Below are 10,872 nucleotides of genomic sequence, written 5' to 3' on the forward strand. Positions count from 1 at the left end.
TGTCGTGTGTATAAATATATATGTTTCTATATATTGTGTGTATATACATATATAAGATATGTATATACACATATAATTAGTTAATAGGAACTTAATATATTCTTATACTTGTATTGGTACTTTAAGTAGAATTTTTCTTTCTTTGTCTTTGGCTGTAGTTATACAAGTATAGTTTTGAATGTCCTGCCTTTCACTCTAGTTGTCCTATAAATTATGTAATTTTTAGTGAGCTCTTTGAAGAGGTCTTAAATTTTTTTCTATAGAAAAATGAATCTTACACAATAGCAGGTACTTAGTAGTTAAAGTTTGCTTTTTTTTTTAACTGAATATAGGAAAAGAGCCTAAAATCCAGGATGTATATAATGCTGTACACATGACAGTATGACTGGCTTCTGAAACCAGGCTGTTGTTTGACTTTATGTAATTGCTTATGGACGTTTTCTTAGGATTTCAAATGACAGCTTTAGTAGTTTTTCTCTCTGGTCATTGCATTTCAGAAGAAAACTTCTAGGTTACCATACACAGTGTTTAACTGTACTGACTTTGTCAGGATTTGTTGGTTTCAAATGCCCTTAATACGTCTTAGTGTTTTCAAGGTAAGTCCTTGTATGCCACATTGAGGACTGTTTGCAGTATCTCTGACCTACCCTTTCTTCTTCTATCAGCGGCAACCTTTGGCACCGCATCTATGAGTATGCCAGCAGGATTTGGCACTCCTGCCCAGTATAGTCTCCCTACCAGCTTTAGTGGCAGTTTCCAGCAGCCTGCCTTCCCAGCCCAAGCAGCTTTCCCTCAGCAGACAGCCTTTTCTCAACAGCCCAATGGTAAGTAAGCATGAACATTTGGCCAGCTGCACGATTTCAGTACTTTTACAAAGACTGTCTTAAGATGGCAGTCGTTTTATTTGCTCAGTGTTGACCACCTCCACTAGAAGAGCCTCGGGCGGTGTGGCTTTAAGGAGATTGTGGTTTTATAAATTCCCTTGATGTTAGGAGACATCAGTGACTGTAAAACTCTTCTCAGAATCACCCATGTCTTTTGTCTTACAAGTCCATCTTGTGTGTTCTCATGTTTCTTGACTTGAACTGCAGATTGTGTAGTCCTGTAGACTTAAGAGTATGAGGTTTATTTTCTTTTTTCATGGCAAATGGTTGCTGGTATGCTTTTAGGGTGGGCATGTGTATTTTGGCTAATACTCTAAATAGGTGACAGTGCTGCGCTTTATTTATAACAGGCTAAAAGATTCCCTCAGCCTTTCTTTTTACCTATTTTTTTACTTGCTTAGCTTTGAAATCCATACACTTCAGAAATGTAGATGGATCTCATGCATTCAGTAGTTAGAAAGTACAGTGCAGAGTCGTCATAAATGATGACGTTTCATAAGAAATACTGTGGTATTGTGTAGAATCCATTTATTGTCCCAAATAGTCACATAGTCATCAGTTAAATCCTTGAAGGTAGAGTTAGATTATTTCAGAACTCTGAGGCTCTTACATACATGCCATAGGAAGTTTGTCTCTGGTACCTAAAAAGACAAAAGACATGAGACCTAGTGTGTTAATTTTGTTTTTTTTTCCCATCTGTTGAGAATTTTTATGAAACTTCTAATACTGAGATAGGCTCTTGGTGGCAGTGTAATTTATAACTGGTTGTTGTTCTCTCTCTCTCTCTCTCTCTCTCTCTCTCTCTCTCTCTCTTGCTCTTAAAAAAAAAAAACAACACAAGGTGCAGGTTTCGCCACATTTGGACAAACAAAACCAGTGGTAACCCCTTTTGGTCAAGTAGCAGCTGCTGGAGTGTCTAGTAATCCTTTTATGGTAAGTGAAGTTTAGAACCTTAGAGAAATGAGTTGTGTCTTATTTTTAAACTAGGGAAACCAGAGTGTGGCTGTAATGTGACTGTGTCTGCACAACCAACCTCCTGTTCTGTTCTGTGATGCTATAGCGTATGTAGGCCCTTACAAGACCTTTTAGACATTGTTGCAAATCAGAGTGCTAATACCAGATTCGCTGTGTTATCATGAAATGCATGCACACTTGTCAAATTATGCTTGAGGAGAAACTGTTAGGTTTAGGGAAGAGGAGTCCTAAGAATGAAATTTTTTTATTTGAACTTACAAGTTCTTCTTTAAGTGCTAGGTTCCCCTCTAGGCAGTATTCAAGCCGTGCATGTATGTGAAAGGCATATATAGTCTATAACAAGTAGTAAGTAGATTTGTAGTTTGTTGACAGCAATGGTAAATAAAAGGTTGACGTTAGAATTAAGTACAATTCAGTGCTCTCACCTCATACAGACCTCATTTCTATTTGTTTATTTTGTCCTTGTGTTTCTTTCCGACAGACTGGTGCACCAACAGGACAGTTTCCAACAGGAAGCTCATCAACCAACCCTTTCTTATAGCCTTATTTAGACACTGTCCCGGAACGGACTTTTATGTGATCATATTACATCTCTTCGCCTCTTGCACTGTTGTCTTGTTTCACTGATCTTAGCTTTAAACATGAAAGAAGTCTTTAAAATGCCTGCATTGTGTATTAAACACCAGGTAATATGTGCAAAACAGAGGGCTCAGCAACAACTTTTCACTTGTGAATTGGCAGGAAAAGGTAGCGGCATCATGTAAGTTAAAAATTGGCTAATGTGAAGTTATTGCAGATCCCACATTCATTATGCTGCAGTACTGTACATAGTTTTCTTAGAAATTAGCTATTTGTGCATATCAGTATTTGTAACTTTAACACATGTTATGTGAGAAATGTTACTGGGGAAATAGATCGGCCACTTTTAAGGTGCTGTCATATAGCTTGGAATGAATGATTAAAATCATCTGAAGCATTGCTTCTGGAAAATTCAAATTGGAAGGTTTTATTCATTTTTGAATTTTTCCTTCTCAAGAGCTCTTCTATTCATACACGGCTAAGTTCTTTAAAGATGTGGAGGACACCTGTCTGCGGAATAAAGCTGATCATGTTTTGCTACAGTTTGCAGGTGAACAAAATAAATCTTAGAAAATATGCTATTGTTTTTGTGTTCTTGCTGCAATGCCTTTACCAAAGTGGCCTTAAATAATGAGTAGTGAGTTGAGAACATCTTGAACTCTTAAAGACTTCTAGTGACTAACTTTTTTAAAAAGGCCATGTAGAAAATTTATTAAAACTACTAGGACTGCTATATTCAGGAATGTGACAGTGGAAAAGCATTTAAATGTAGCTTGTCAGATTCACCATGCTACTTCTAATTTCTCTGCAACTTCTTAATTTTGTGAAATTTGTAAATATGGAGAATTTGCATGTATGTGTATTTACAAATATTTTTTAAAGATCTTGAATTCTCAGACTGGAAAAGGCCTACTTTAACTATTTTTCCCTCTGTTTTCATTGTCTTTGAATGTATTGGAAGCAGACATGCATTGACTGTGACATGGTTGCACCTGAGGTTCCCCCCTCACTTTCTGGACAGACTGATACTATCTATCAAACATTTGTTTTTGTTGGTTTGGGGATAAAGAAAAAGGAACCCAATGTTACCTTAAAGTGATGAAATACTTGTGTAAAAAGGTAGCAGTACTAATTTTAGTTTATCTTTTTGTTAATATTCAAATGAACTGTTTAAATATTTATATGTAGTAAAGCCTCGTTCATCCCAGGATAATCTGGCCCTTTCATCAAAACCAAATACAACTAAGAATTGAAATGATTAAAAAGAAATCTTTGAACAATACCCCTAAGTTATGAATTTTGTATGTAGAGTATATGCATTTTTTGAATGTGTTTAATAGTTTGGTAACTTGATTTATTGGTCCATAGCATATTAGTGTTGACGAAAGGAAGGGTCCAGAACAAGGATGGAAAGCATGTACTGCCAAAGGCCCCGTAGGGACAGCCAGCCCAGTTGAGAAGTAGTAACTCTGTGCCATCAAAAAAGCGGAAATTGCATACACAGTATGCAATGCCTGTTAGAAAGTAACTTAAAAAGTTTTTTAAAGCATTGGTTTTAAGCGATATAAGCATCACTTTTCTCACACGTTGTGTTTATAGTGGATGCATTTTTGCAGTGATGGCTATGTATTCTCATACTCTAGAGCCTCGGTGTTTACTTGAAGCACTGCAGTTGGGTGCCATCCTTATTGGGAAGTTGTGCTTTGTTTGTACTTGACAGGTGACGTGCCTGAGACTTAGTCCCCTCTGACCAACCTGCCACTGAGAATCTAGCTGGTGTTGAGGCTTGCCTGCATTTTGGGCATAGTCTTGAACTCTTTACATTTTGGGGCTCTCATCTGTTTTCATGGAGGGAAAACTTAAATCTTTAAACTTTGGTTTGAGATTGTATCAGATCCAAATCAATTCAGATGTACAAGTTAAAGTATATAATTATAGGCCATTACCCAGATGACCCACCAGGCTTTCCATCTATTGAGTAAATTAAACAGTTGTTATCAAAATAACTTTAAAGACTATTTTTTTCAAAAAGATCTGAGTTGTATAATTAAATGGGGGTGGGGGGACTGTTTTGACTTTCAGTGAGTGCCTATAATAAAAATACAAGTACTTAGGTTCAGAACAGTTCCATTGTCAAAGTGGGTCTTCACATGTTTTTTGTCTTTTAAAAATCCCCATCTTTTAGGCTTAAATGTGGGTTTGCTTCTAGTTTTCGGCACTGTGTTGAGCATTGAAAGAGGGTAGTGCTCAGAGTGGTGGCTGAGGGTCTTCACACTGTGGGCTCAGTGCTCACAGCACACTTCCTGCTCTGTCTCTCATCGGAAGTGAAGTTCTGTGTTGATAAATTTAAAATCATCTTGGTCTTTATGATTTAAGGAATGTTTTATTTTAGACTTTTTTTTTTAATAGATGTTAGGTTGTCATCTCCCATAAGATCATTTGTTCTGTAAATTAAATACCCGTTCTGTGGGAGGTGCTTGGTAACTCTTCCCGTCAGTTGCCAAGTGGAGAGAGTGACCGACTGAGTACAGACAGCCACTGTGCCGGCATTTATGAAAGAAGCTGTTTCACAGTCATCGTTCTTGTAAGTGTTGATGGTCCCAGCAGGAGCTTTAGTGTATGAGACTTGACCCTTTGATAAGGTCAGTATATTACAAACAAGTACAGAGGGATTTCTAAAGCTTACCTTTCAGATTTGACTGTAATAGCCCTCTTACTTGTTACCATCGATATTTGATGTAAAATAACTTTTCCAAAATGACAACAAACACTGTTTAGATTTTGCCCACCTTTTCAATGTCAGGCTTAATAGAAACTGAAGATAGTCATACTACTTGCATTCAGACTCTTCATGTACCACAGCAGGGAGGCACTGGAAACTGTACTTGTGGAATCCAGATGGTGAGAAAGGTACAAACCACCTTAGAATTAGTAGAAAAGCAGCTAGACCTGGTGCAGGTCTTCAGGGTCCCCAGATAACATTTTGAGAACACAGCACTTTAGATTTGTGTGTTCCTGATATATTTACCTCTGTCTGGGGAGACCTGGCTCCTTCTGAACCTAAGGGGTTGTTTCCTTTGGCGAAATTCCAGTTGAAATCATTGTTAAATATTTTAAAGAACTAATGGTGATGGTGTGGGTGTGGTGTTTTTTACACCCCAAGTGGTTTTCTTCTATCAGCTCATGTATTGGAATCTACAAGGCATAGAACAGGTAAGCTAGTAACCGCTTTTATCCTTGGGAGACAGTACTATTGGGTTAAAGTGTGCTTTCATATTTAGGTGTTAGTAGACCTATCTCTTTACCACGTTACTTACTTCCTGTATTCTCAAAAATACTTAAATCATGTAACATGAATTCTTTTATACTTTGATGAAAGTACTATTTGCTCCGTAGAGTTTTGTTTTGTTTGCCTTTTTAAATGGCAGGATCTTTACATAGCCCTGGCTGTCCTGGAACTCCAGCCTCAAACTCACAGAAATCGTCTGCCTCTGCCACCACACCCAGCTAGCCCACTGTAGAGTAGTGGGATGAGATGGAACAGCTTGGCACCTCAGGTTGACGGCGGCACATTGTATGGGACAGCTTACCTTTATTTATGTAGTCTGTTCCCCCTACAGTTTCAAAACTTGCTTTTTTAAAGGTAATTAAAAGTTTGTATAAATTAGTGTATTGTATTGAATTTATCAGTTAGTTGAACCTTGTGTGTTTTAAAGCAGTGTTATTACTTTGCTTTTTGTATGGTTGTGTTTGAACAAATGAAGATGTGAGCGTAACCAGGACTGTGTTGGTGGGTGTTTCACAGCCATCTCTGAAGAAAAGGTGAAGGAACCAGCTTTGTAGTAGCAGGCTTATTTTTACTAGTGGACTGGGGTCTTGAAATGCTGCCATTGAAAGGAGCATGAGTGGATCTGCTGAGCCTGCGCTAGACAGCTCCAGCACAGCACTGGTGTGTAACCCCAGAACTCACTAGGTTTACTGCTCCTTTCATGATTAGATCCAGGCTTTGAAAACCTTCATTTTATATTTTTAGTGATGCATTCTATAAGCATCTAGATGCTAGCTTATTTCTGAAAGTTCACTATAATTTGGAAATGTCCAAGTGCTGGGAAAGATTGGGGAAGACGCTAGTCTCCCCTGGTATGGGGCTGTACAGTGCTTGCTGTCTTCAGATGTGCCAGTACAGTACGCCTAGAACTGGGTTCAGATCCCACAGGAGCAGAGCATGCACTTGCAAAGGGCTCCTGACTCCATGTCAGTGCTCTGCTTCCCTAGCCAAGCCTCGCAGTGAGCAGGTCCCGCACACGGCCTTCCTCGGGCAGCTTTGCTTCCGTCTTAGGAGCTTGGGTTAGTCTTTCCAGTGAAGACTTTTGCCAAGAAGGTATATCTAATATCCATTCTGCATGGTTTATGCCTGTAGTTAGAGTCCATAGTTCTGAAATCTGTACTTGTCCAGTACCTAGATCTGTGGAGGTTAATGAAAACAGAATGTTTTGATTCAGAATTTCATAAAAAGAAAAAAAATCCTAGACAGAACATTTTAATTGCTGATAGACATGTCCATTGAATTAATTTTTAAATTGTTTTGTTCTCCAGAGTCTTGAGCACTTGTTGTCTGAGTCACAATGGTAAACAAGTAGCCTTCTGATTATAACACTTGAGGTAGGGAAGGTTATAAACTTCTGTTCCACAGGGTTCCTAGATGTGGTGAATAGAGCCAGATTTTTACAGACTTAGAAGTCTTTTTATATGTTCTAAATAACATGCTTAGGAGTTTTACACAGGGTAGAAGGTAAATGCAGAATGTTTCCCTCTGCACATCAGGTGACTACTTCCTGCTACTTGTCTTTGTAGTGTTGAGGAATGCTTTCTATTATGTCTGTCTACACACCTGTGCATGCCTTTCATGGTTCTGCCTTTTTCCTTTGTTTTAACGTGGACACCTTTCCATTTGCCATGTGCAGCACTATCCCATTGTGTGAATGGCATCAGGATCCAGGAGTGGATGTCCTTTGCAGGAACATTTTTGCATGTATATGCATATACATACATACACATTTATATGCATTGTATACACATATATTACATATGTGTGTATGCTTACATGGAAATTCTTGATTTTGCCTAGTAGGGAACTTTCAACAAAACAGATAATTCTATTTTGAGGCTCACCAGCTATTTATATATGGTATTTTATTTCTTCCTGAGAAAAATTTCAGGTCTTTCAAATAGTTGTAAAATGCCAGCATTTACATTAAACTGTGTGGGCAATCAGTGCACTCACTGAGAGACTGGAATCTCATGTCTTATTTTATATCTTACTCTTTCTGTCACCCCTACCTGTGACCCTAAAGTTTCTAAAAGAACGGCTTGAAAGCTTCCTTTTCCAGTTTGTCAGTATTATGTATCTCCTCATCCACACGAGCTTGGAATGAATGAACCCTATATTTATGAAAGTACAAGTCTATTTTTTCACAACTAGAGTCTTCAGAATTAGCTTTTGCTTTGGGAAACAACTCATAAAAGTTTTGGGTTTTGGCTTCTTACAGAAATAATATGCATTTAGTACTAGTTATACATAGAACTTGCTTCCTAGAAAAGTCTGTTTTTCATGAGGAACACTTACCTAGTAACTGACTTGAAAACCCCTCTGCATGTGGAGGGTAGGAGTGAGGGAAGTTCAAAGGGCAGTAGTCAGGGGCTGGCTTCTGTGGGCTGTGTTTGGAAAATGTTGACATGCTGAGGTCTTTGAGGCTCAGTTTTGGTGCAGGAAGTGGTTTTAGATACTGATTTTGATAATTGTTTCTTTTCTCTTTTGGAGATGCTGAGGATTGAACCCTCAGTGTTGCACATGAATGCTCTACAACTAAGTCCAGCTAATTTCTTGTTCATTGTAAAATATTGTTGAAATAATTTTTTAAAAATAAAGATATGACTTTGTGTACCCTTTGGGATGGCCTCTTCATTTGTGTCATAATATAACAAGATGCCTGGGAGATGGAAAGGTGCTCCTCCTCTATCTGTGTCTGCTTCCAACAGAAATGTCTTTTTCTCTGATTAGTTTTACCAAACTTCTGGATATAGAATGTTTGTTGATAGAATTTGGTATCTTTATTGAGTATGTATTTCATTTAAAAAAACAAAAACAAAAACAAAACAACCCCCTCCTCCAAAACCAAACATAGTAGAGTTTATCCTGGTCGAGATACAGTGTAGTGAGGGATACTCGGGATAAAAGCTGATGGAGGCTGAGGTGCCGTGGATACAGAGAGGGGGGCCTAAGCCAAAGTAGAGCACTGGCAAGTGGCATCTATAAAAAGAAATATCCAACTGAGTCCTGAAGTCAAGGAAGAAAGATGTAGTTCAAAGTCCAGGGCTGCACAAGCGTGGGGGTCAGGTTAGTGTAGAAATCTAGGGCTTGGAGGAACTCTGGGTTAATTATAAAGCATGGGGAAAAATGAAGGCTGCAGGTACAATTACAAGGCCAAGCTTCCTAGTCATGTCAATAAAAGAGTGAAGATAGCTTGACTTATAATTTTGATATATGAAGAGTAAGGTGGGGGTGGGTTAAGAAGAAACCCAATGAGGCAAGAAGTTGGAAGGCTGTGTTAACTTTGCGAAACATCTCGGTATCTTGATTCTGTAATTTAGAGGCTCCCGAGCACCTCACAGTCATGCCGAAAACCAAGTGAATGAAAAAGAATCCTGAAAGGATCAGGAGAAAGTAAAGGTGATAATGCAAAAACCTCCTCTCTGACTCCAGAAGCACTGTGCCTGCAGCATCCTGGAACCAGGGCTTCTAACCGATGGAGAGGGAGAACTGTCCAGTAAACAGCATTCTCTGTCTCCTAGAAACAACATTTGGGAACACAGAGAGACAGATACGCTCAGATAAGTGAAGACAAAGAATGTGTTTCCTCCAAACATTCACTGCTAGAAAGGCTGAAAGCTAACATGAAACAGATCTTTGGGAAGGAATTTTTGGAGCCCAGAAAGGTAAATGTGAGAAAGACTATTTTCTAGGCCTCAAAGGAGCAGGTGTGTGAAAGTGAGTAAGCCAGTGGTAGGATGTTTGAGAACCACATTGAGTTACAGGTGGCAGGAGGGTTGGCATGAAAACTACTAACTTGATACAGGACTTGGAAAAAAAAAACTTGAAGATGGAAGAAGGTGCAGTCCACTGTATCACCCATTCCTGGGTATGGTGCTTTGAATGAAATCTGCCCCACTCCCCATAGGTCCATAAGGAGTAGCATATTGGAAGGTGTGGCCTGTTGGAGGAAGTGTGTCACTGGGGGTGGCCTTTGATGTTGCAGATGCTCAAACTAGGTTCAGTGTCACTATACTATCTTCCTGCTGCCCACAAATCTCAGCTGCCTCTCCAGCACCATGTCTGCCCGTGTGCTGCCATGCTTCTGGCCATGATGAACCCTGGACTAAACCTCTGAACTGTAAGCCAGCCCCAGTTAAATGCATTCCTTTGTAAGAGTTGCTGTGGTCCCAGTGTCTCTTCACAGCAATAGAAACTGTAAAACAGGGAGGTGCTAAAATGTTCTGGAATTAAATAGATCTTGTGAATAGACTGAAATTGAGATTTATTCCATGTACTATAACTATATGTCATGTATTTTGGTTATAATTGAAAGGAAATTTCTATAGTATAAAAATAGTCATTACATTTATGTATCACATGCATGGGGTGGGTGAATGCTCGTGAATGCACTTGCAATGGTGCATACATGGGAAGGTCAGAGAATAGCCTCCAGGTGTGGGTTGTTTCCTGTGACCATATAATCACATCAATCTTGGCAACAAACACTGAGCCATCTCTCTGGCTCTGTATCTCACCTTTAAATGCTAAGGTAAAATAACTATATATGATTAGAACACCCCGATATTTACTCTCCTCTACTGAAGCATGCAGACTTCACTTAAATATCTGCCAAGGTGAATGCACACCAAATTGTAGGCACTTGAATACATACTTTTAAGCAAGTGAACAAGAGGATGGTTGAATTGCAAATCTAATGTTTCTTTGACTCATTTCCTGGGATAGTGAGATTAGGGAAACTGGGTCACTGTGACTCAGTTCCCAGTTGTGATGTGCTGCCAGCCTTGGAAATGATCCTTCTGTTTCTCATCACAAAGGCTTCTTTGGCCATCCACTTGTCCACCATAACCCACGTCCATACGTAATGAGATGGGCAGCTGGCCCACTAGTGATTACATTCCAGCATTTGGCCAGTGATCTGCTTGAGATTTCATATAGGAAGTATCCTATATGATAACGTATATCAAATAAGCCCCATGGGACTTTGTGTTGTCCTGGTGACAGTACCTAACCACCGTTTCCATCTTGGGTATGAGTAGGAGAAGGGAGCAGTGATGAAAATGGCAACAGCGGTAAAGGGGGCAGGAAACTATTGAGTCCAAC

The 10,872-nt window shown here is 39.2% G+C and overlaps 1 protein-coding gene across 14 annotated transcripts in view; it reads left to right on the top strand.

Moving 5' to 3' along the window:
- The window catches only part of Agfg1 (ArfGAP with FG repeats 1), a 67,481-nt gene extending 59,101 nt beyond the window's left edge, over positions 1 to 8,380 (top strand). For 11 of the 14 annotated variants that reach the window (XM_029476142.2, XM_029476154.2, XM_029476178.2 and 8 more), the window contains 3 exons: positions 666 to 824; positions 1,726 to 1,817; positions 2,341 to 8,380. In XM_029476142.2, coding sequence (XP_029332002.1) covers positions 666 to 824; positions 1,726 to 1,817; positions 2,341 to 2,400 — 311 coding nt within the window. In that variant the 3' untranslated portion in view covers positions 2,401 to 8,380. The remainder of the gene's footprint in view (positions 1 to 665; positions 825 to 1,725; positions 1,818 to 2,340) is intronic. The other 3 variants (XM_029476148.2, XM_029476155.2, XM_021158189.3) reach the window with 1 other exon arrangement.
- Positions 8,381 to 10,872: the final 2,492 nt, after the last annotated feature.

This window comes from Mus caroli, unplaced genomic scaffold (genome assembly GCF_978045245.1).
Source record: "Mus caroli unplaced genomic scaffold, Mus_caroli_1 scaffold_1, whole genome shotgun sequence".
Taxonomy (NCBI): domain Eukaryota; kingdom Metazoa; phylum Chordata; class Mammalia; order Rodentia; family Muridae; genus Mus; species Mus caroli.